We start from the raw sequence: 27109 nt of genomic DNA, 5'->3' as shown, positions 1-27109 counted from the left end.
ATGAAGGACATGTGACCTGCTGCGTGCAAACTTGGCGAGGCAACATCACACCTATCCTCCAGCATCACCAGGAGCAAGAATACTTTCACCGAGCGACGATCAAAGGATCACCATGCGGCGAACAGGCAGGCTAGTGGTAGCCGGTTCCGCAGGGTTAGTAGTAGTAGTCGGTCGGGTGTTTCGCCTTTGTAACGGCACTCCCTGATGTGTCTCTACTGTCTGGGTCTATTTCCGTGACGTTGTAAGCTCTCAGTGTAGGTCTGAAAGGTTTCGAGATGGATACGGAAAAGAGAGAAATGTGGTTGACGTATTAATCCACATAGGCCAGGCCGCTCAAGGAAAACCACGTCATTGCCTTTATTTCCTTTTAGTCCCTTTGTTGTACCCTTGTAAATCGTGTTTTTTGCCCGTCCCCCCTTTTTCTTTCTCCACGTTTGCATGTGTCTCTTATATCTATACACGATTCTTGTACATGACGCACCACGAATTTTCCGAGAAGGGCACTTATGGGAAAAGGAAGGTGGCATGGTGAGAGAACGTGAATCTTTTCAATATTCACTTTACATATTCAATTTATGTGTGCATTTATATAGGAGAGAAGCGAAGAAAAATGTCCATCATCAAAAGGGTCATCGAGGAACAATACCCACAAGTTGATTGAATTTTTAGGCAATGTACTGCAAGTGTCTTCAGTATTTCCTTTTCTCTTTTCATTTTTAGCACACACGCACGAATCATAATCACCTAACCCAACCTCAAACATATATATATTCACAGCTTCACCCCTAAAATAAAAAAAAGTAAAAAATCAATGTGTGTGTGCGACATATGAGTGAAAATGTCAAGTCTTCTTAAAACTCCCAGAAAAAAATCTTGATCTGTGAGAAGAGAAAGGAACGGGAAAAAGGAGGGGAAAGCAGGGAGGAGGACGAGGAGAGAGGAGCCGAACAGGAAACAGGAGGTAGTGGGAGGCAGCAAATTGCAACGGGGGAAGAGGAATTTGATTTTATGGAAGATTTGCTGTGACGTGAAGAGTTACATGAAGGAAAAGGGAAAAAAGAAAGGAAACAGGCAATATATATAACAAAGAGACGATATTCTTACTGTAGAATAAATGGAAAAGAAATGGGTAACCTACACGTTAGCTTAGGTTAGGTTCGGTTAGGTTAGGTTAGAGAGAGAGAGAGAGAGAGAGAGAGAGAGAGAGAGAGAGAGAGAGAGAGAGAGAGAGAGAGAGAGAGAGAGAGAGAGAGAGAGAGAGAGAGAACGTAGGAGTAAGAACATGAGAGAGAAGAAGAGGAGGAACAGATCTAAGGAGTAAAAGGAGAGAGAAAATGAAGAAGAGTATTAACAGGAGTAAGGAGTGAGGAGAGAGAAGAGGAGGAACAGATCTAAGGAGTAAGAGGAGAGAGAAAATGAAGAAGAGTATCAACAGGAGTAAGGAGTAAAGAGAAAGAAGGAAGAGGACCAAGGCGAAGGAGGGAGAGGGACGAAGGAGAGGAGGGTTTGGCTAGCTTGAAGGTCGGTATATAAGATGGGAACAGCTCGCGGCCGCTTCACTTCACTCAGGACGTTCTTCAGAGCAGGCATGAGGCTTCCGCTGTGAGTACCTCCATTCACCCATCTCAGTACCTTTTTTCCGTCTATATACTCACTAATCAACTATATACCTCACCGTCACGCATCTGTCTCCTCGATATATCTTTCATTTACGGTTTTCTGGGAGACTTGGAGTGTTGAGGAAAATTGGAACTGAAGAGAAAGGGATCATCACCTGCTTGATTCGGGTGCTTCATGAACACTGCTTATTATCGAGGTGAAGGGCGTGTTGGGGAGTGATGTGGGTGTCTGGGTCCTACTCCTACCGTCGTGCCTGCAACCTCTATCTCCGAGTGGCGTCAGGAGTAGTGCGCGGCGGGGGAAAGAGAGGGAGGCGATGGAGTGTTACGGGTTTGGATCAAATCAGCAGTGCAAAGATCTCGTATCTCGCCAAGGACTGGAGTGGAGGGTTGCAGTGTTGTATAGTTCGTAGAAATCCTTATACAAATACCTCGGATGCTTATAGAGGAGTCATGGACGCGGGGGTACGGGTAGAAACAGGCAGGAGTTGTATGAATCCTCTCAACCTTGAGTAGCCGCCCACATGAAGGAGAAAAAAGTTTACATAAAAAGACATATATTATAACCTTTAACCATATGTTCCTTGGCACGACCACATGCTGGGTAATTAGTATGAAGTCAATGCATGCTGCTTATTATGACATGTTTGGGTTCGAAAGTAATTGCACAAGTGTTGTGATTTAACAAATATTTACTACTACGCGTAGTATTGAATGCAGCATCCTATAGGCGGGTAACACTAGAGGCACCTTGGAACAGACGATTCGCATCCGACTGTCTGGTTTTCCGCGACGCAGCCAAACCGGTCGCTGCCAAGAAACCATCCCACACCGAACTTTGGAACAACCGCAAATCTGTGTACAGTAAAGATGAGCCTCTTCTGAACCTGTTCCTTATTCGAGACACACTGCGCAGGATCAGTGTTGGTAGCTGTGGTGGAGAGAAAAAAACTCCAAGCTCTTATTCACCACGTAATTCCAGACTTATTTTTTCATCGTAATCATCTAATTAACCCTACCTATCGAATGTCACTCGTTCATATCACTTCTGCTATTCGTGTGTCGTTTTTCCCACGTCATATTACAGCGATAACTTGACAAATAAGTTACTGATGTGATTATATTAAATTGCAGGAAACAACTTGACTTTTGGAATGTCATGCAATTTATTGTCCGTTGCGGTGAGTTGCAGAAAAATGGCTCATGACGCGAAGGAAAAAAATATATACTGTGTAACGGGCTGAGGTTTGGCCGGAGGCGCTTGCATTACACACGCGCACACACACACACACAAAAAAAAAAAAAATAAATAAATAAAAAAATAAATAAAAAATTCTGCCCAGTAATATTGCTGTACACACACACACACACACACACACACACCCTGATCACCTCTCGTTCTCCCATGACGTTAATAAGTGGAAGAAAAAAAACGAGGAAAAAACATGACCACTCCCAAGGCTGCCGACACAACGGAACAGGACAGGAGGAGTGAGGTGGAGGGGGAGGGGTAGTGATGGGGTGGGGGGGGGGCAGTGACGACAGCTACAAGAACGAGCAGCAAGTGATTAGATTGTAGACATGAAAACCCTGACCCCACGTGAATATATCGGTGTCTGCCCATGTATGGAACGCTGGGGAGACATTCGATCCCATCTAATGAAAGGGTTCAGTCCAGTTCAGGGCGGTTAGACGAGAACTGAACGGAGAAAAGGTGTGTGTGTGTGTGTGTGTGTGTGTTCTCCCAGTCACGATTGAAAGAGGGAATCTTGTTTGGCAACGAGTGAAAGTGTGCATGAGAGAGAGAGAGAGAGAGAGAGAGAGAGAGAGAGAGAGAGAGAGAGAGAGAGAGAGAGAGAGAGAGAGAGAGAGAGAGAGATTGTGTAATAGGCGTAGGCTTATTTACTCGAATGACATGGCGGAAAAAAAATATTATGCTCTGAAATATAGTGTGTGTGTGTGTGTGTGTGTGTTGTGACCCAACCATGTATACCCAGCGTGTGTTTGAGGCCAGCGTTGTAACTTGGCCCGGCTGACCCTCCCCAGTCTTGCACCTGAGAAGTAAAAGGGAGTCTGGTCAGCGGCCCCCGAGACCCCATGACCCAGGGCGACCTAGATAGTGACAGCAGCCCCGTCAAGCAGCTCCCCTCCCGTCTACCCCCCTTCCCACCCACCCCCGTCCCCTCTTGTCGCCCCCTCCCCGCCTCTCAATCGTGTTAAATTTAAGGAACACCATAATATATTTTTTCTGTAAACCCTGTCTCCGCGGCATCTTATATTCAAATGTGTGAGGAACTTTCACTTTTCCAAGACACCAATGAAAAAACGAGGGATATAGTTTTTACATCATATTTTCCTTGTTCAGTTTTGGGACAACTAAATAACTCGTTGTGGTAATGTTTTAGGCAAATATTCTACCGATCGTTTGGTAGTTAGTGAGTCTTTAACAATAAGAAAAAAAAAAAAAAAACATAATCTTAAAGGAATAAAAATGTTTACATCTTTTTCTGTGCTCACTTTTTCGATAGGTTGAAACTCGCTGTCCTTGGAGTGTCTAGGAAAATATTAAAATGATCGTTTGGCAGTTGGTAAAGGTAAATGTAAAGTTGGGGGCATACGCTATAGCTGCGCGTGGCATCGGTGCGTTTGATATAGTACATCGATGGCTTGGTACTATCTGTGCGTTTTTATTTAATGTACGTCTTTTCTGCAAAACATTATAGACTTATCACCCGAATAATGGTACATGATTTCTCGTAAATGAAAAACCTATTGGTGTCGGGAGAAAGGAAAGACCACGTTTTCTTTACTTTTACTGTCACCGCTAAATAAGTAAACAAAGCACAAACCAGTCACACGAGTTAAGGGGAACGTGGAGCCTAAACAACAATGAAAAAAGTTAAACAATGAGAAGCAGGAAAACCAGGACGGGGTAAGGATTGCACGACAGGTTCCTTCAAGCTCAAAGAATGGAATGGAAAACTCTGGCAATGGTAGGGGACAGGCCTATACACTTCAGGTTAGTCTACCCACTCTATAACCTACAATGCAAGGTGATTCAAATATACACACAAAAGAGAATGTTCATAGATGTTAAACAATCCTCAACACAATAGCAAAACACAATACACGGGGCCTGGAATACACTGAAGAGAGAAAGGGGAGGGGCTTATCCGTCAAGGCATCGTAAAGACATCAGTAAAGTACAGCATGTGAGAGATGGGAAAAATACAAGAAAGAGCGAGGGGAGGGGGAGGGGTGTGTACGCAAATGTTACTCTGAATGCACTAGCAAAGTAAACCACGTGAAGGCTGGTGTATACGCCAAAAAAGTGGACCCGGAGGAGGGGCTAACAAGTCGAGTTATTCTGAACACACTGACAGAGAACGGTCGTGAAGTGTAGGATAGAAACGGAATATGAAAGGAGGAGAGAGGAGGAGCATGCTTGTATGGCAGGTAACTATCCATGTGGGCTGGACTAAACAAGAAAAGATAGAAGGGGGAGGAGCTTACACACCATCCTGAACACAAGTAGAGTACAATACGTTACAGTTGAAAGCGACATAGAATTCAATAGATGGAATGGGTAGGGACCTATCACCAAGTTATCCTAAACACACTATTAATGTAATATAGTTACGTGAATGTTGGCATGGTCGCAAGAAAGATGAAAGGGGCTTCAGGCGATTAGAATACAACATGTGAGGTGTGTGTGGAGAGATATGAAAGATGAAGAGGGGAGAGTTTACGTGTCGAGCGATCCTGAACACATAAACAATCTACAATGCGTTATGATTTACGACAGAAACGCACTCGAAAAAAGAAGGGATGAGAAGCTTAGACGCCAAGCTATTGTGAATATTAAAGCGGACACGTTAGGGGTAATACACACAATTAAGCGAAAGGGGAGGGGCTTACGCGCCAGTTGATCGTGAACACATTAGATATATAGCAGAGTAAAGCATTTAACGTATACCAAACCATATGGTGTGAGCAAGGACGCAACCAGACATTATGAAGAGGCATACAGAACACAATACAGCGGCAGATAAGCTTATACAAGTTGGGCTTCATTATTAACGTTGTCTTCTTGTGTTTGTATTGTAATGAGTTCTGTTTTGAGTAGCCTCCACGAACCCTTTCTCGGTATTCCTCAATCCCAAGAACACTTTCGTTAGGAGAAATGGGGAAGAACGGATCGAAGGGAAGGGAAGAGAGAGGGCATGCAGAGAGGACAAAGGGAACAGTTGCAGAGGTGGCCGGCAGGTCGGGGAGAGAGGGATGGACTGATTTTTTCTTCACAGTTTTCGTTCTTTGTTTTTTCCCCGTATTTTTATGGACGTTCGTGCAATTCTAACCTTTTGTGCTTTACTGTAACCCTTTGCCCTTCCCTCGGTGTGTGTGTGTGTGTGTGTGTGTGTGTGTGTGTGTGTGTGTGTAACCATTCCCGTGATCTATGTTTTGCGTGCTAACCTTCAAACAATAAGTATCGCCATTACTTCGCTGACACAATATAAAAGAGAAAATGGCTTGGTAAACACATATACTTATCCATTTACATACAATTTTACACGTCACAACGCACCTGTTTGGAGAGAGAGAGAGAGAGAGAGAGAGAGAGAGAGAGAGAGAGAGAGAGAGAGTAATATGCTGTGAGTTCAAGGCTAAATGGGTAATATATACGAATATCTTCCAGAAATATGATTGTGTTATTGGTATTCGAATTAAAAAAAAAACATTATAGACCAGAAAATAAAATGTCAAATAGATAATACTCTCTCTCTCTCTCTCTCTCCAACTTTCCTTGTCTTGCTTTCTTCCCTCACACCTAGCTCTTTGTTTCCATCTGCTTCCATTCCTTTGTTTTCTTCCCTCCATCTTTTTCTTTTCCCTCTCTTATTTAATGTACTCTCTCCCTCTTTCATTTTCTTCCATTGCCTTCTTCTCCGAACCTCTTTGTCTCGTCTTTAAATTCTTTCCTCACTGACATTTTCTCGCGGCTCTGCGTGCTTTCATCTCTCCCCTTTCTCTTTTCTTTTATTTGCTTCGCTTTCCAACCCTTTCTCTTTCCTTGTTTCCTGCTATCTTCTCTCTTCGTCTTCTTCTTCTACTAATAAAACTTTCCATCTTTATAATTCCTCTTCTCCACCCTCCTCTTTGTTCTACACTCCTCTTCCTCCTCTTCTTCACCCTTTTCATCAGCCCTCTAGCCTCGTCTCTCTCTCTCGACCGCCATAACTATTCTCCTCGTCCTTTTTTTTTAATTCTCCCTCCTCGTCTTCCCTCCGTTCCTCGTTTTTTGCTAATCGCTTCCCTCTCATCATTTCTCACTCCCCGAATTATTTGCTCGTCTCTGTACATCCTGCTTTTTAGATATTCTCTCTCTCTCTCTCTCTCTCTCTCTCTCTCTCTCTCTCTCTCTCTCTCTCTCTCTCTCTCTCTCTCATCTATTTTACTTCTCTCCTCCTTTATCATGTTTCTTCTCTTTTCATCATTTTCTCTGTTGCATTTTATTCGTGCAAGTATTTCCTGTTTCCTCATTTTCTATTTTATTCCTTTTTTTTTTCTCCTCGCTCAGTCTACTACCCAATTCTACCGACATACTGTCTTCTTCCTCTCCTTTTTATTCCTCCCAAATGATCTCTCTGCATTTATACTTTATTATTTTATTTCCGTCTCCCTCACCTCACTTCCTTCTATTGCACATACTTATGGGAGGGTATTTTTAGCTCCCCCATTCCATCCTTCCCCGTCCTTCACCTCTCTCACTTCAATGAACAATTTCCATATTAGTGTTTTCGCAATAGTAATATCCTCTCCTAGTTTTTCTTCTCTGCCGTTCTTCCTTTGTTCTCGCACTTCCCATTGCATATCATTTGTTTGTAGTCCTCTCTCTCCTTTGCACTCCTTTCTGCTTATCTTTAACCTTTTATACTTCACCTTACATCTATTTTTTCTTGCCCTCTCTTTCTGCCTCCTGACCCACTTTTCCCAGTACTTACGCATATTCCTCACATAAATTTTATCCCTCGATCTCTTGCCCTTCTTTCGTTGTTTCTTGCTTGTTTACTTAGGGTCGTAATATAAGACATTTCGCAGCCCAAGAACAAATATTTGACAAGGCTTTCATAGTTTTGGGCATTTCCAGGAGTAGTTGTATGACCCTGGTGGTAGTTTGACCTCCTGCATCTCTCTCCCTTCCTTCCTGTATTCCTTATTTTCACCTCATATTGCAGGCTTCACAAACGCTAAATCACTTTCTCCCTTCCCTCCTTCATTCTCTTCAACTCGTGGCTATGTTCCTTCCTTTTTTTCCTTATCGTCACCTTATAATATTACACGCTTGACAAATATATGACATTCCTCTCGACTGTTTACTCTATCTCTGTATTAATTCCCATCTAGTGCTTGGGCAATGTATTTCTCCCTTCCCTCCTTCATTCTCTTCAACTCGTGGCTATGTTCCTTCCTTTTTTTCCTTATCGTCACCTTATAATATTAAACGCTTGACAAATATATGACATTCCTCTCGACTATTTACTCTATCTCTGTATTAATTCCCATCTAGTGCTTGGGCAATGTATTTCTCCGTCCCCACATTTTATTTTCTTATTGTCTAGGGGGAGGCCGGCAGGTACCGCCCCCCTCCCTTGTTGTGCATTCATCCTTACCATTGCATCTTTTTAGTTTCATGATGCTACCTACACATGTATTACTAGTTGTATAATCACATTCTGCCCTGCCTGGGGGTTGGGATGGCATGTTCCTCCCTTCTCCCTTGTTGTTTACCTGCAACAATAAACTATCAATCAATCAATCAATCTACCTTCCTATCTATCTGCTTTTTTTTTTTATTTATTTTTTGTCTTCCTCTTAACCTCACCTCACATTACACGTTAAGCCAACATACTACATTCCGCTCTCTCTTCCTGTCTACCTTTTCCCCCCTCCTTCTATCCCCCTCAACTCATGGCTGTATATCTCGATCTCCTTGTCTAACCAGTACTAATACCAACACGTACTACTTGCTCTAATTACGCCTCGGACAAACTTTACTAAACTTCCTGCCCACACACTGACCTCGATGCTTCGCCTAACCGGGAAATGCCTTCGTTCGGGAATCAGGCAGTAACAGTGATTCAACCTTTACCCGGCCAGCCTTGGGAGGGACGGGGAGGCAGGGGAGGCGTGTGACATATAAAGGAGGGGCGGATGGGGAAACACTCTCTCTAGACGTGCCATGGGTGTACGTGGGTGATGATGGGGGAGTATGGGGACTCAGGGGACGTGTATAGGAGTAAAAGGACGAAGGGATTGTAAGTAGAAAATATAAACAGACTAAAGGATTGTTGAAAGGTAAAGGTGTTTGGATAGAATGTAGAGACAAATTAACAGGGCTCTGGGAAGATAGGGATTGATTATTGATAGTTTATTGTTGCAAGTAAACAACAAAGGAGAAGGGAGGAGCATGCCATCCCAACCCCCAGGCAGTACAGAGTGTGATTATACAACTAAGGATACATGGTTGAAGAGGTAGGGAGACTGACTGTATATAAAAGCAGGGCTATGAGGAGGTGAGGAGATGAGTTTGCAGGGATCATGGTAGAGATCAAGGCCTTGGTAGAGGTGATAGATAAATCGAAGGTGTCTGGGAGAGAATGGGTTGGACTGAGAGAGTTGAAGGCAAGGGTTGAAGGCCGTGGTTTAAGGCAGACAAATTGAGGGATTCTGGAAATATGAGGAAAAGGGGCTGAAGGTATTATAGAAGGTAAAGACAAGTTGAGGGGTTGAAGGTAAGCAGAGGAGTATGCTTAGAGGGGGTGAGACAGAGGTACAAAGATAAACCCATAATATATTGTGTTAAGTACATGTGTTCAGAGGATCTTTCAACCAATTCCTCTGAAATATAAACAAACTGAGAGATGAAGGGAACACAGAGAATCAGGGTTGAGAAGATTGGGAGAAAGATATAGACAAAGAGAAGGGATACACTGAGTAATATTTGAAAGAGAAGTAGGATCGAAAGGGTAGAGAACATTGAGAATATAGACAATCTGAAGGATGGAGGGAACACAGAGGAGCAGGGATGAGGGGATTGAGAAAAACCCATGGACAGAACAAGGGATCAAGTGAGCCGTGTTTGGAAGGGCTAGGGTTGAAGGGGCTAGAGCAGCGTTACCATTTTATCGTACTCAAAACATCGCATTTGTCAGTTCCAGGCCCCAAAACTCTCCTACCCACACAGATAACGAGATTCCAGTTAAATTTATTGATAAAAGCGTTACTTATTGGTGTTTGTTTGCGATGGCTGTGAGTCAGAAACCGGAAAATACAATGGGCTGCGTGGCTAAGTACGATAATTGAGAATATAAACAAAACTGTGGGACTGAAAGAAGACAGAGGAAAGGCATGCATAAAATTAGGGATAAACTGAGAAGTGATTGGAAAAGGATAGACATTGAGAATAAAGACAAAACTGTGGGATTGAAGGAAGATAGATGAAAGAGATGGACAAAACGACGTAGTGATGCTATAGACAAAACCGCAGCGTTGAGGGGACGTAAGAGGGAAAGCATGAACAAAACAAGGGATCAACTGAGGAGTGTTGCAAGAGGCGTATATACGGTGGAAAGGGCAAGACGTTGATGATATAGAGATTATAGACAAAACTGTGAGATTGAAGGAAGGTAGAAGGAAGTTGAGAAGGAGTTGAGCGTTGGGGACATTTACGAAGGGTCGGGATATACACTGTACGTGATACTGGTAAAGGTCATGCTCCTTGACCTGCTGACCTCTGTATGACCTAGTTTCCAAAGCGCCGGGGCCAGGAATGAGTCGGGTTTATGTTGGGGGAGGAGGGGGAGAGGGGAGAGGGGCGGGGCGTTTATAGGTAAATGTTAGCGGCGAGGGAGGTGGGGGAGGTAAGGTTACTTCTTGGTAGTGCATTATGATCTCTCTCTCTCTCTCTCTCTCTCTCTCTCTCTCTCTCTCTCTCACACACACACACACACACGAGGCAGCTTGCGACACTTTTGACGCTGAAAGTTTCCTCCGTGCAGCAAAGGAGAAAGGAGGGAAACAGTTGGAAGGAGGTGCATGGAAGGAAGGAGGAAGAGAAGAATGATAAGGAGGAGGAGGAGGAGGAAAGGCCTTCTAGAGAGGTCATGTTGCTCCTCCCTTTGAAAAAAAAATGACATGCCAGTCACTACCTTAACGGCCTTTTGCCATTCTTCAGCGGAACCACCACACCCACTCCATTACCAGTACCGTTCCTCCTCCACTTCATCCACTCCAATAGTAGCTACCACCTCAACCACTTGTCTACCATCCTTGCACTCACTCCACCACCACCACCACTTACAACAACAGCAAGACTAAAGGGACTCTTACATTGGGCAAATTTTCCGTGGATCTTCAGTCAAACCACGATTTCCGCTTATATTTCAGTGGTTTTCTGACGTGTCCACGATCTTCCAAAGCTACGGTAGATTTCACTGAAGGACGACGGTATTACTCACCATCATCATTAGCAGCAATAACAAGAAACAAATTAAAACCACGCTAGCAGAAATCGTGGTTTGACTGAAGATCCACGGAAAGTTTGCCCAGTGTAATAGCCCCTTAAGGCCCATATCCTCAAACATTTCGGGACTTATATGAAGTTATATACACCCACATTTGATAAGACTTTGGTACTTTTGATTGGTAGAGGTTGTGTCAGTATTTCCATGGGTAGTTTTATGGGCTTAGTGATAGTATGACAAGATTTCAGTACCATGAACGCGAGAAAATCTGATGAGAACCCGATTAATCTCTGTTGTAACCTCTGGAAATCTTTGCGGTGAGAGGCGAGTCTGAAAATATGGGTCATGATGTTAGGAAGATGACAACGACAACAAGAGTGACAGCAAGGACTAATATTTCGACAGCACAAAAGTCAAATAAACAACGTGCAATACCACGATCGTGACACCATTACGCTCTCATCACCACCACCAACAATTTGAGGATGTAGACACCACCACCACCACCACCACCATCATACACTTAAAAACCACAACCCCGCCAACACATACCTCAAAACACCACCAACACCATTACTAACACCATCTCGACCACTAAGGGCCGCTTTTACAGTCACTTTGTTTTGATCGTTACCAATGGCGGCGATCGTGCTATAGTATTTCCACGTAAAATTGGGCGATGGGGGAGTGGCGGCTGCGGGGTTAGCCTAGCCCCGCACCTTGCCACATTCTCAACAACTCTCGCTTCCTCTGCAGCCGCCACTACCCCATAGGCTAGTTTCACGTGGAAAACTATAGCGTCGATCTCCGCCATTGGTAACGATCAAAACAAACAAAATGACTGTGAAAGCAGCCCTAAATCACCACTCAATCTCTTTATCTCCGCCATACACCATTACGACCACAATAACATCATCACCATCATCATCATCGTACTGCACATATGTCTCCGTTGCACCATCTCACTAAATTCAAGTCACCATCTCATCACCAAAGTCACATATTCACGTCAGGGTCACACAAGGCCCGGCGCGTCTCAAGGCTGTCCGGTCAAATTAAATGTTCCCAGCACCACAGAAGCAATGGTGACTGGTAGTGGTGACGGTCAGTTGCTTTTTCTCAACCTAAACCGCAATATAAAAAAAATTCTCTCTCTCTCTCGCCTTAGTTTACTGTCGTAGTTTACTTATTTTACTTTTACTGGTCTACTTCCCAACCCAAACTTACATGTAACACCTCAAATAACCTGGAGCAAATATTCTGTTGGTTTACATTTTCTTGTGTAATTTTCTGCAATTCTAAGCAATTTCCTCTAACATCATAGCCTTGTTTGGTGGCAGCATGGGCAGGGAAGAGGGGATGGTTGCATATGCTATTTAGAACTCCATTATAAAGTGGGAAGGCTGTGAGGAGAGGGAGCAAGGGAAAACGTAAGTGAAAAAGGTAAAAACGTTTGGTCAGTTTTATGCGCGATAACTGTCAGGCTGGGACACACTCATTTTTTTTTATTTTTTTCACAGTAAAGGAAGCAACTCAAGGGCAACAAAAAGAAAGTGTAGAAAAAAGAACGCTAATCGCTGCTCCTAAAAGAGAAAAGTAAAGAGAGGCCAAAAGAGAGGTCACACCAGCGACGGTGTCAAGCACGGATTCTACATATTTTTCTAGGCTGTCAAGAAAGCACGTCTTCACACGAGCGAATTTTTTTTTTTTTTATCTGTTCGGTTGTCACTGGCGAAATTAATTAACCATAACCTTCTACAGCCACAAATTGCATGTTTAGGCATGCATACGCACATACATACATACATAATTATCATCTGCATCAGTCACAGCAGGACATTGGCCTCCTAAGCGTTTCCATTGTTTTTTTTTTATCACGTGCCTCTACTTTCAAACGTCCTCCCCTTTAGTCTTTTTAAGTCAATTATTTCGAAGTCGATCACTCTTTTCCTTCATCTATTGACTCAATGCTTCCGGCACAGCGGTAGAGAGCCCCTTAGTGTTACCTTGTTTTCCAAGAGCACTGCAGCTTAAATCTCATCCGCCTTTTTATTTCCGATTTTAGTGAGGGGTTTGTGTATATCAGATATCCTAAGTACAGATAATCATTTACCGATAATAAATTTATCTCTTGGACGGCTATTTGTTCGATTCGAGCATGATTGTCAAACATATAACTATATAGTCCTCTTCATCTTTACCCCTGCACGTAAACGTTCCCTGTTTAGTTCTATCATGTTGCTGTTCACAGGATCTCGCTAAAAGGAACGAAGCACCACTACGAAAAAACGTTTCTACTTTCTGATTGCAAATTTCAATATCATTTAGTAAATAAAAAGAAATTAATTAGAAACGGAAAACAAAATAAACTACTTGCTGCTAAACAAAATATTATCTTCAATATAAAAGTTATTTCCCGAAAGAAATCAATAAAAAGTTTTTTACATTTAGTTCATTTATAATTTTCCTTTGCTGTTGATGTGGTGTCTGGATAACAAATGTGTAGGTAAAAGTAAATCTCGTCAACCATGAGCCACGGCTGTCAGATGTGGAGAGGTGTTTATTGGGGATCATCCACATCGTCGCAGGAAGTGTTGCCGCACAGCCAACGCGTGAATGGCCCCAATGACCTCCAATGATTTCTAAACAGCACGACAAAATCGCAAAACGTAAAGCCGCTCGTGTAAAGCCTAACTACAAAATGGGGCAGGTGAATAAAACAGGCCATGGAAAACTGTAACGTACAGATTCGGTAAGAATACTATGGGAGCAACACGGGAAAAGGAACAGAGATGCGACTGAGTGACATGAAGACAGGTATTGCTTGAAAATCCTGACGCATAGTTAGCTAGAATCATCTTCGTAGACTATAAAAAAATAAAAATAAAGTTTTCGAATTTCTTTGCTGTTGCCTTCCATACGTTGAATACACCTATGAAGTATAAAATCGCACTTCATGTTTGCTTAAGCTACATTGCTTTCATGCTGTTGTGTGTGTGCTGTGGGCGTAAGCGCCGCCGAGGCACGGGCGGGCGGGCAGGCGGCGTTGAGGTTGAGTAAGGCAGGGGAGGGGGAGGGTAGTACCACACCGGCTGCCTGGTTCCGGCTCCACCTCGTTTACCTTGACAGGGCTGTCCTTCGCCCCCTCCTCCTTCCGCCCCTCCCAACCGTTAGATTTAACACATACTGCTGGTGACGCAAACAGTCGTTGATCCATTAACATGACATCCATGGCATGCTTCCATCTCGCTGACCATTTACACACCACTTGGAGCAAGGATAGCTGATCATACCATAACAGAACTGGTGAGGCGGACTGATCAAAACTGTACGTGGTGAATGGAAACGTAAAAGCCGTAACGCGAGAAAACAAATGTGCTTGTTCACGGTACTAAATTACGCCTTCCCGTCCGATGAATCAGTGGGTTACTATCTGCTGTGGGACTCCAGCACGCCAGGCTGTGGGATCCGGGTTGCCACGCTCTGGCATTTCAAGGTATCCAGGTTTTCCCAAACACCCATCCAGCCATGAGATAAGGGCAGCGGGGTCTGTATTGACTGCTCGCCGATGATCCAAATAAAGAACACCAGCCATTAAATTACTGGGGCGACATAAATAACACTCGTATGGAATATCGTATTTGTAGTAACCATCGAGTGAATATAGCTTCTTTCTACCCCGTTGAAGTCTCCGACCAACAACGAACATTCCTTTGTAACACTGCCTCCCATCACATCATCCTGAATCCTTCCTTTTCCGAGGCTGAAGGCTTAATAGAGGAGAGGCACCAGATCTACATGTTTGGTTCCCTCGTGGTGTACCGTGTGCCCTCTTTTTCCGTCTCCGGACCATTGTCTGTTGTTTCTGAAAGCAGCAGGAAGGAAAGTTGTCTTGTCTCGGGTCGCGTAGTGATCTTTGCGTGGCGGCCCTGCGGATCAAGGATGTCCACTCATGGTGTTTGGCAACCCGTCCGGCTCAGGCCACACGAACACTGCCTCGAGACTTTCAACTGCCTGCACTGCTTCATACTCAAGCCGCAATATGTGGGCACCACCCTCTGCGTTAAAACATTCGTCATTTATTTGCTGGGACACATTTTCAGTTTACTCTGGCCCTTCCTATCTTAAATAACCAATCTATTAGCTTGTCTCTCAACACTCAGTCTTAACAGATACTATGATGTGTTCGCACCACATGCCACTGCGTTGCGTCTGTGTTGTGTAGAAACTTGGGGCATGCACTGCGCGTAGCCTCGGTACTCATCATTCACCCGTTACCACGGGACACAGGCCAAGTGTGACGTCCAGGTTACTATATAGTTTACCTTCCCCTGGTACAGTCAAAGCCAGCTGGGTGAGTTGGGGGCTGACTGCCCGATACTGAGATCTTACCCGGGCCCGCAGCTGCATAGTTAGGAGTGCTAACCACTACACCCTGGAGGCGCAATGCCTCGGCCCTCAGCCACTACTATGAATAAATTAGTGGGTTTGGGCTTCTTTCTTGTCAGGATAAATAGTGATTATTCTCCTTTGCCTCGATCGAGGAATGTGTATGTGTTTTAGAAAATGTGGTAACAAACTTGATCACCTTTGTGTCACTGTCTACTGACTGCTGATTGGTTGGCTGCTTTTCAGCACTCCAAACGCAACAACATAGATAAGAATATATCAGTAAAGTGTGAATGAGAGTAAGCAAGTGTGCTGCCCATACTTTTTCATTCACACTAAAATGTTGAGCTTTCTTCTCAGGCTTCATATTTCTCTTGCTGCCGTTTCTATTTCGACAGACCATGTACTACGTACGACATGCCAAGATACAGAGTTCACACTTAGAGTAATACGAGCATGAAAATCTTGTGTGCAAGAAAATAATACATATGAAGGATGACAGAACTTTGTATGATCAGATTACACTCTAAAACACCACTGCCTCAGACACATCTAAAATGGCGTCTCTGACGTATACAGCCCTCTATACACTGTTGCCACGTCTCAAATTGACCTCGCCCCTCATAATCTTGTGTGTGTGTGTGTGAGAGAGAGAGAGAGAGAGAGAGAGAGAGAGAGAGAGAGAGAGAGAGAGAGAGAGAGAGAGAGAGAGAGAGAGAGAGAGAGAAGTTTCGAGAAACACAAGTCGAAAGTCCAAGGGCGGCTGAGAGGTAATTTTGTCGGTCAGTACTCCGCCTAAAAGATTTAAGCTGCTTTTAGCCCCATATTTAATCAAAATTATGCCATAAGGCAGATGTATTGTATGGCAGATGGCAGACACACACCAAAATATGTAAAAAAAAATGTCATCATTAAGGCAGGCAGCGCAATTGTGGTGTGTTGAGTTGAGAGGAGCATATGACCCTGACCTGAGCTGACAACGCCGCGGAGGCAACGGTGCCAAGTGTTGTACAAATTTCTTTGTGTTCACTCACGAACAGAGAATCATTCATAAAAAAAAAAAAAAAAAATTGTACGAGAGAGAGACGGGTGTGAGGGGTGCGGTACAGGACAAGGTGAGTTGGAGACGTGACGCCACTGTATGGGGAGCTACCTACGTCAGAGGCGCCACTGTAGATGTGTCGGACTTTATAGCCTTGCTGTTATGGTGAATATTTATTTTTCCTGGTTTGAGCGGCCTATTCAAGTTACGTTGATTTTCGCTACTAACTCCCCCTGTGGTAGGCTTGAACTGAGCAACATAGTCTTGTATGACAATCATTATAGGTGATGTAATTGGCACATTGCTTTGTAATGAACACTTCCTTCATGCTAATCAATATGTCTCAGTACACAGTTACCAGGTGATTTTGCTGTGGTTGTAATGGTGACATCTAAAAGTTTCTTCCTATTCCTTGCTATTAGATAACAGTAACACCCAATAAAAATGCACACAAGCATTAGCAAACAGTGGTATTCAGGTGTACTTCATGGAATCAGGTCATGGTCACTGTGATAACAGATTAAATTTTCTTAATTGTATGTATGCACTGCAGCAGGTTCGGGAACCTAGTCACTTGCCTTGAAGACTCAACGCTGTTGAGAATGTAAGCCAGTCTATTGAACTTAACAAGCCCATTGCACCTATTGCATTGGAGCTAGAGCAAAAGGGAAAAAGAATAAAGCAAACACAATATATCACCAGATACAGCACAAGTTAAATGTCAAGCCACACCATGTCATAATCTAAATTTGTGGCTTGCTCATAGGAGGAAATTTCCTCACAAAATACTCCAAACTAAAATTATGTAGAGGAAAGTACAGAGTGTGCAACTGATAGTTTCCATGTATACATGATGATTTACATTATGCATATTCTTTTCAGGCTATTAGTGGCCCTGGGGTGGTGCGCTGTAGTGGCTGCACAAGACCCAGAAGCTGACTATGAGTATTTTGACTTTGGAGTGGAGGATCCTGCCGCCCCAGCTGATGCTGAGGCACCTGTTGAGGCAGAGGCTGCCCCTGTGGACCAAGAAGAGTTGGTTGAGCCTGACCCTGTGACCGAGCCGACAATTGAAAAAACCACAACTGCTGAAGATGCTGCAAAGGGCCGTAGGAAACTAGTGTCTGTTGTCAGGCCTGGGGCCATCGACCGCAGGAGGCGTCCATCACTTGCTGACAGGAAGTCATCTGCTGCTACTACTGACACTGCCACCACTACCACAGAGGACCCCAGCGCCAGCCAGCGAGGAGGCTCTAGCCGCTTCCGCCGTCCATCCCGGCGCCAACAAACCCAAACTGAAGGAACCACCACCACCGAGGCAGCACCTACCAGAGCAGCAGCCTCACGCGGCCGCTTCCGTTCCTCATCGCTGTCTCGCCCCACAAGTTCACCAAACAGCTCACCCTCATCAAGCTCCTCATCCTCCTCATCTGGCTTCACACCTCGCCGCACTTTTAGCCGCCCATCCTCGTCATCATCCGCCACAACTGAAGCCCCACAAGATACCACCCACAGGTTCAGCCCCAGACGTCGCTTCAGGCCTCAGTCATCCTCCACCGCTAATGCTGAAGAGCCAGAGGAGGAAGTCGAACCTCAGTCTACCCCTAGCAGGTTTGGTCGCCGTCGCCAATAATAGACAGACATCAAAATGACTTTTTTCAGTGCAATATATTGTTCTTCAATACCTGTCACATACTGCCTTGTCACTTGTTTGAAGTAAAACATAGAGATGATCTTTTACCGTACACACAGTCTGAGGTTCTCATAAATCATGGCAACAATAGTTTGCACATATTCAGTCGCATCCTCATAGCCAGAATTGTTCTTTCCATAATGAGAGAATATACATATTGTGATATCAGCATACTTATGATCCATATATAAGACAAGCTAAACACTCCAATTTAGAATCTGGAAATGGATGAGCACACACAAAATAATACCTTTCTGTAGATATGCCTTTATACATTATAATGTGGAGGAAAATTACATGATTTTTCGGAGGGAAAGAAAAAGAAAAAAAGCAAGTGACAAGGTCTAATTCATATACGCTCATTACTAATAATGCCTGTTTTTTCACCAACACTAAACCCATGACAAACATCACTTGCATGTAAGTGTAACTTTTATATCTATAGATTTGTAAACAGTTTTAGTACTCCTTACCACAAAAGCATGGCCTGTCTTTCCCTGTGCTCTATACTTTCTCCTGAAGAAATTAATTTTCTTCCAAAACTTTTATTACTCTCACTTGTAGTAATAGAATATTTTGTTGTTAGTGCATCCTTCTTTTGGTCTGTTTTTTTTTAAACTTGATATTTTACCAGTTTTCAAAGATGACCTAATTCAGTTTAATTTCCAGTTGTATGTGAATTATAATCTTCAAATAAAATTGCAGTAGTGATGCTGTTATTTCTACTCCTTGATGAAAGTGTATGGCAGAGGGAATAATGCTCAAACAGAAAACCTTTTTGGACAGAGACCAGTAACATGCATGGTGCAAGGGAATAACACATGAACAATGAGTGAATCATGAGCCTGACCTTTACACTCTTAGTGCTGCAAGCTGTAGTACACAACCAAACTTTAACAATGTAATATATAATTCTTCTTTCCCTGTCCATTTTAACCATCATATAACACTGAAGTACGACATACTGTACATTCCTTATTTTGAAAACTGTCATAACTAAACAATTTTTCTTTTGTGCAATTATTCTCAATCCTGGGTTTCAAGTATCATTATATGAATGCACTTTTCAAGCAATATGACTCAGATTCTAATGCACTTCAAACATACCAATGATAGCAAGAAATTTTATAAGATTGTGGTATAAGTATATGGTGATATATATCGTTTAGCCATTGGTATTTTTGACGTGCTGCAGACAGGAAATTTTGAGGTAAGTTGACTCGGACATTACCCACGTCCTTTTGTGTGAGTTGTCTCAAGAAATGGTATATGAAAATTAAGATAAATGTTAACTGATTCCCTTCCACTATTTTCAGAAGCTTTTTATACTGCAAATCAATACTGAAGTTTCTAGAGGGTACAGGGCATCAGAGTTAGACAGATAAAACAAGTGATCTGGTGCCTGTTTAAATTACATGGTGACTGCACACACTAAACTTCCTTTTGCCTCTTGAAACTACACAAAGATATCCTCTAATGCTGCAGCCATCGCATCTGATTCAGCTTTTGCTGAAGATGCTTAAAGCTTCCTTGAATATTACAATATGAGGTTTTGGAGATTTTTTGTATGTATTTCGTATGATTAGGGTAATTCATTTTAGGAAACGAATTTGAAATACAGACTGTTATCATTATACTTAATTATAAGGTTATATATTTGTTAGCACAATCAACTATAAAGATGCTGATCATTGTCATCATCTTCAGCCATTGCTAGTCCAATGCAGGGCAAAGGCTTTTCCAAATTTTCATCTCTTTCTGTTTGATGTTAGTGCACTCCATCCTGCCCTGGCAAATGCTTTAGTTTCATCTCTCCACCTGGACCTTGGTCTGCCCTGACTTTTCTACAATTTCTGAGCTGCCATTCTGTTACTTTGGTTGCCCATTTGCTATCAGTTCTACATATAATGTGACCTGCTAACATCAATTTCTTATTTGCAATGGCCACTGAAATATTTTCAGCCTTTGTTCCCTAATCCATGATGCTTGCTTCTTGTCTCTTCATGTTATACCCAGCATTTTTCTGCATTTCTGTTTGAGTGCATCTTGGGTTTTTCTCTAAATCTTTTGTGAGGTGCTAAGTTCTTGAACAGGCAGGATACACTTATTGTACACCTTTCTCTTCAGAGAGAGTGACAGGCTGCTATTCATGATACATTAAACCCTATATATATCGGACTAATTGGGGAAGACCTCATCCAGAATAGCCAAAAATCTAAAATATCTGATCTTTAAGCTTGAGCATACCCAAACAAAGCTGTTCCAGAGATTACCAATGATTCTGATTAATTCTTGAATACAAGATTAAGACACCACAGGGAAGTTGGAGTACATCAGATCCATATCAGCATAAATGTTTTTTTTAAATGGTTGACCCCAACCTGTTGTGGCACAGGCAAGTGTTTATAGTGGTGCCATCTTGATGGCTCATGCTGCCCCCCGGAGCTCATCATTGACCCTCTCTTTTTAGCGAGATAATCTAGAGTCCGGGTTGATAGGTGGTCTTCTGGACAGCATGTGGGTAGTCTTAGGCCACTCAGTGCCCGGTGACTGAAAAATCCCAGCCTGTGGCACCCGCATCGTCCTGGACGCGGCACCGTCATGCTATCCACTCAGCCACTGCCTACCCAGTATACAGCTCAGAAGTAGTCTTGTGCAGTGATGGTGGGGGTGGCGGCGTTTGTAAAGTTGTAAACAACGAGAAGCATGAGGTATACTATGTGCGATGCATGTGGGGAAAGATGATTTCGGGTGATTAAGTTACGAGTTGCATCAAAATTATCAGATTTGAAAATTCATTTAACTAGGGCCTGTGTGTCATCAAGATTGAAAAATAAAATCAACCAATGAGTGGCCACATTCCTCTTACCCTGCACTAATGAGGGTCTAGGAGGAACAGCACCTGAGATGCTGACAGTCTTTGTTTTGAAATACTGTGGTTCGGACTTTTGCCGTTCCTTGCCATAAACAAGATCTTTGTCTGACTTACAACATCCATCCATCCAGATGTACAATATACATCTGGATGTTGTCAATACACTTGCTGTATATCTTGGGTTTTTGTACAATTTATGGATATGTGTCGGGAGCCCTGAAAGGGTCCGATTTATCTGAGAGGTCCGATTCATCTGAGAGGTCCGATTTATCTGAGAGGTCCGATTCATCTGAGAGGTCCGATTTATCTGAGGTCCGATTTATCTGAGAGGTCCGATTTATAAAGGGTTTGCCAAAAGCCCTTCATCCCACTCCTATTATCTTTTATTTATTTTTCATGGGATAGGTTTGTATTAATTGTTTGTCCTATAAATGTGTATTCCTTTACTCTCTCAAGTGTTCCATTCCCTATCAATATTTGTTGTCTTGATTTTTATTCTATCCCATTGTAATCTCATAGATTCTTCTTCTCAGCAAACTATGGTTATTTTTTTCCATTTTGTGTCAATATGCCTACCATATCTCCTAATTGGAATCTTCTCGCTTTTCTTGTAGTTTAAAAGTTGCCACACTGTCTCTCTCTATTTATGATCTTTATAAAAATCCAAATAAAAAAATCATATTCAAAGATGTGAAGGGTCAACATGTGCTGGGATTTTGTATTCTTTAGCATTTTTTTTTTGACCCTCCAGATGCTAGCTATATACAAGGGCCTTTCCTCATATATGGAGTATGCATCATATGTGTGGCGGGCTTCATACATACAGCCCTTTTGGACAAAGTGGAGTCAAAGACTTGTGGCCTCATCAGCTCCCCTCCTATTACTGTCTTCTACTACTTAAAATCTGCTGCATTTTTGTATCTTTCTCTCTCCTACTACCATTTTCAAGCTGACCTTGCTAACTGCATGCCTTTACTGCCCCCACTCTTGTGCTGTCCAAATCCCTTATGCAAGATTTAACCAGCATCCTCATTCTTTCATACCCATTATTCATAGCCCCACACCTACCCAGCACATATTACAAGTACACCCACACTCACCTCCAACTTGCAGGTATTTTTAAAGATGAATTTACGCACGCCTCATACCCACAAATAATTGTGCATTGTTTGCATGCACTTGCCTTATTATATATATAAACATATATATATATATATATATATATATATATATATATATATATATATATATATATATATATATATATATATATATATATATATATATATATATATATATACACACACACACACACACACAAACACACACACACACACACACACCAGATTGCATGTAATCAAATTTTCAACTTAGCCAGCAAAATGGTATAAGTACTAAATGTAATTATTATAGCAGTAGATGCACAGTACTAGCATTCAAATATAATCTAGTACTATTAAACATAAAAAAAATAATTGCAGCTCACATAAATACCGTACTAACATAAACCTTCCCTTCTTTCTGGTAAAATCATCATCCATAATTCTGAAAATACTTGCAATGCTCACAGTGACCTCTTAAAAGCAATGTACTAATCAGCATGTTCACAAAGAATCCCTTGAATGAAGTCACCCAACACAAAAGATAAAGTGATGATTAAAGAGTATGTTGTCATAGCATGTCCCCCATCAAAATTACTTGAGAGAGACCACCCAACTCAAGTAAATGTCTGCAACTTAATCAAAAGCATGTTTTGATAAGCATGTTAATCATAAACATTACTAACACCTAAAGCATGTCAATTAACCAACTTTTACAGGCCAGGCAATCAGAAGCTGCCCCGTCGAAGGCTGAGAGGCCGACCACTGAGAGCCCAGCGTGCCCGCATTCAGTTTGGAGGCAGGAAGACTTCCAACCGTGGTCCCAGTACTACTACTACTACAACAACTACCACTACTACTACCACTCCCACCACCTCCACTACAACTACTCCACCTACTACTACCACTACAACTCCTCCCCCTACTACTAATACCACTACAACTCCTCCCCCTACTACTAATACCACTACAACTCCTCCCCCTACTACTACTACTACTACTATAATTCCTCCCCCTACTACTACTACTACTACTGCTACTACTACCACGACATCCACTACAACCCCTGCCCCTACTACTACCACTACGGCTCCTCCTCCCCCGCCCACTACCACTGACCCCCCAACAACTACCACTACTTCTACACTTCCTCCCACTACTACTTCCACTACTACTACCACTACTACTACAACACCAACAACCACGACCCCTAAAGCTACTGAAGCTCCCACAACTGCACCAACATCAGCCATAGGTGAGGAACATACCATAATTCCTACCAATGACATGCTAACCACCCCTGATGACATGTTAACAGCCACCCCTAAAATCATGTTAACTACTACTCCTTATTATGATGACATGCTAAACACCCCCCCTGATTACCATGAAATTTTAGCCCCCATTCCTGATTATGATGACACATTAACCACCACCCCTAAATCCATGTTAACCACTAGTCCTGATGACATTTTAGGCCCCATCCCACATATAATTGCCATGTTAACAACCACCCCTAAAATCATGTTAACCATAACTCCTGATACTAATGACATGTTAAAAACCATCCCAGATTATAGTGAGTTAACCACCCTCCCTAATAATGAAACCTTACCCACAACCCCTGATAATGGTGACATGTTAGCTCCCATCCCTGATTATGATGTATTAGCTCCCACCCCTGAAAATGACGTGTTAGCTCCCATCCCTGATTATGATGTATTAGCTCCCACCCCTGAAAGTGACATGTTAGCTCCCACCCCTGAAAATGACATGTTAGCTCCCACCCCTGAAAATGACGTGTTAGCTCCCATCCCTGATTATGATGTATTAGCTCCCACCCCTGAAAGTGACATGTTAGCTCCCACCCCTGAAAATGACGTGTTAGCTCCCATCCCTGATTATGATGTATTAGCTCCCACCCCTGAAAGTGACATGTTAGCTCCCATCCCTGATTATGATGTATTAGCTCCCACCCCTGAAAATGACATGTTAGCCCCCATCCCTGATTATGATGTATTAGCTCCCACCCCTGAAAATGACATGTTAGCTCCCATCCCTGATTATGATGTATTAGCTCCCACCCCTGAAAATGACGTGTTAGCTCCCATCCCTGATTATGATGTATTAGCTCCCACCCCTGAAAATGACATGTTAGCTCCCACCCCTGATTATGATGTATTAGCTCCCACCCCTGAAAATGACATGTTAGCTCCCACCCCTGATTATGTTGTCTTATCTACCACCCCTGAAAATGAACTGTTAGCTCCCAGCCCTGATTATGATGTATTAGCTCCCACCCCTGAAAATGACATATTAGCTCCCATCCCTGATTATGATGTATTAGCTCCCACCCCTGAAAATGACATGTTAGCTCCCACCCCTGATTATGATGTATTAGCTCCCACCCCTGAAAATGACATGTTAGCTCCCACCTCTGAAAGTGACATGTTAGCTCCCACCCCTGAAAGTGACATGTTAGCTCCCACCCCTGAAAGTGACATGTTAGCTCCTACCCCTGAAAGTGACACGTTAGCTCCCACTCCTGAAAATGATATGTTAACCACCACATCTGATTTTGGTATATTAACCACCACCCCCGATTACGATATGTTAACCATCCCAGAATATGAAGATACCTTAACCATACAAAATTATAATGAGAAAATTGCCACCACTGAGCAAACACTCCCAGAGCCACAAACAACGCAAACATCCGACATTCCCACCACTTCAGAGTACACACCGACACTCGAGGCCAAGACTGCCACACCGCCCCGTCCCTCCCCAGTTCCCCGGCTTGTTGAGGATGTGACCACAGTACCGAGGACACAAAGACGCAGGACCACCACGCCTCTCCCAGCCCCCATCTTCAGGCCTCTGGTTGTGAGGAAGACCACCACTTCACCACCGGAAACACTACCTACAACCACCACCACTGCCACCACCACTACGTCATCCAGAAGAGGATCCTCCAGGTAAGGACTTCATGAACTGCTACAAATATTCAAGCTTTCTCAAGTTGTGCGTTATATACACTTGGCTGATGATGATGATTAATGACTGATGATTATAACTGATAGGAAGAGTGACTTATGATAAGATGGTGATAATTAGCCACTTTTTCTTTATCATGATCTAACAAAACAACCTATACATTTTCTGTGACCATCAACCAGGTATGCTCCTCCACCGGATCCATCCCACCCTATCATTGAGGAAGACGTGGCTCTGCAGTTCAAATTTTCTGCCCCACTCTCAGTCTCCGTCCAGGCAGGCGCCCGGATCACCCCAGACAGTGACAACGAAGTGAATGGACAATTTGTGACTGAGGCTCTTCATCAATCGGTGACCAGAAGACCAGCAACCGAGGCGCCAGTAATAACCACCACCCAAAGTAGCAAGTACCGGCAGTCTAACTATGGCCAGACAGACATCCGCTATGCTGGCGGTGAAGTGGTGATCACTGAAATTGGAACGATAGAAGACACTCCCCAAAATGAGGTTCTTCGCATTTTGGGAGGCCTTGGTAGCCGTAGGAGAGGTCTTGGGCGACCACAAAAGCCTGTACAAAAGCAGTCAGCATCTCCTAAAACTCCTCCACCAGTAGTGAAGAAAGTTATCCCTGAGGTACCTGTGCAAGATGACTATGATGACTATTACTATGATTATTAGTATAGACCACTTATTAGACTGACAGCCCTATGGAATGTCAATATATATTCTGTAAACATACCTCAATGTTGCTTTTGTTTTACAGGACCACAGGGGAAGACATTTTTATATTCTAACATATATTTTGAATCACCAGTATCAGTAATTCTCTGAGCTGTAATTCAACACTGCTAACACAGCAAAAATAATTGTCTGATTAAGGAATTTGAAATAAAGATCAGAAAGAAATAAAAGATTAAAGCAGAAAAGAAATCATCATAAAGTTGCCACTGTTTCTGAAAGAAAGGCTAGTTTTCTTCAGATAATTATGACTGCTTAATCCTTTAACTCAATAGTAGCTTGGCTGTACATAGAACATATGCATAATGGTTCAATGCACTGGGTGTGACACACTCACTGAAATAAACTTGCCTCTCCAAAAAGAATCATTAAGGCACAAGTAACTTATTTCTTGGTCATGTTAATTAAATTTCAGCACCTGAGAGCAAACCCTTCTCCCTGCTCCTGTATAACTGTTGATATTAGTGCCAATTAGTACTGTTGATAGTAGTACCAGAATAATACAAGTCTTGCCAAAAGTTGGGCATTTTTGTAATCAGGATCTACCATGTAATGTGTCTGCTCAATCATGAAAATACAAAGGTATAGCATGTGTGGTGAGGAACCAGGAACCCTTAGCGGCATGAGCTGTGTATCATTGCCTGGGCAGGGACCTCTAGGTGTGCTATAGTTATAACAAATGACTCCCATGCCTTCAGGTCATGTAGTGCTATCAACACTTCTCACTAGGATAAGTCTGCATGATACAGCATGTGAGAATACATATGAAAAATTTTGACCATGTATTTCAAAGGCAATTTATCTGCTTGAATATAAGATGACCTGCTTTTCTTGTGTACTCTCCTGATGGGGAGGTAGTAGAGAAGCCCCAGTCATTTGATCTTAAGGCTTGCACTCTTTGAATGCAGAACCTAACAATGACCATGTTCCTTTCTGGATAATTTATATTGTATATAAATTAGTGTTATTTAAATGCCAAATGGTATGTAGAGATACTAAGTTTTTCTTTTTTATGTACATGTAAGTTGTCCTGTCTGTCATGTAATGTGTTGTGATAATGAGTGGCATTGTCCTAATTACAGAGTTTTCTCCATCTTTTTTGTTTTTCTACAATTTTCCACTTACTTCCCTT

At 42.8% G+C, this 27109-nt stretch overlaps 1 protein-coding gene across 2 annotated transcripts; it reads left to right on the top strand.

The window, feature by feature from the left end:
• The first annotated feature begins 1443 nt into the window (after window positions 1-1443).
• On the top strand, window positions 1444-27071 carry LOC126980706 (mucin-5AC-like). Of its 2 annotated transcripts, none has more exons than XM_050830885.1 (5): window positions 1444-1602; window positions 17457-18185; window positions 22962-23497; window positions 25034-25220; window positions 25422-27071. In XM_050830885.1, exons 1-5 carry the CDS (start codon window positions 1535-1537, stop codon window positions 25915-25917), a joined length of 2016 nt encoding a protein of 671 aa, XP_050686842.1. In that variant the 5' UTR covers window positions 1444-1534; the 3' UTR covers window positions 25918-27071. The 2 variants fall into 2 exon arrangements, with proteins under 2 accessions (XP_050686842.1, XP_050686840.1); XM_050830883.1 differs by having other exon boundaries at window positions 24980-25220.
• The last annotated feature ends 38 nt before the right edge of the window (window positions 27072-27109 follow it).

Source organism: Eriocheir sinensis, chromosome 45, assembly GCF_024679095.1.
Source record: "Eriocheir sinensis breed Jianghai 21 chromosome 45, ASM2467909v1, whole genome shotgun sequence".
Lineage (NCBI taxonomy): Eukaryota > Metazoa > Arthropoda > Malacostraca > Decapoda > Varunidae > Eriocheir > Eriocheir sinensis.
Note: the sequence above shows the minus strand (reverse complement) of the source record. Positions and strands in the feature narration are given on the sequence as shown.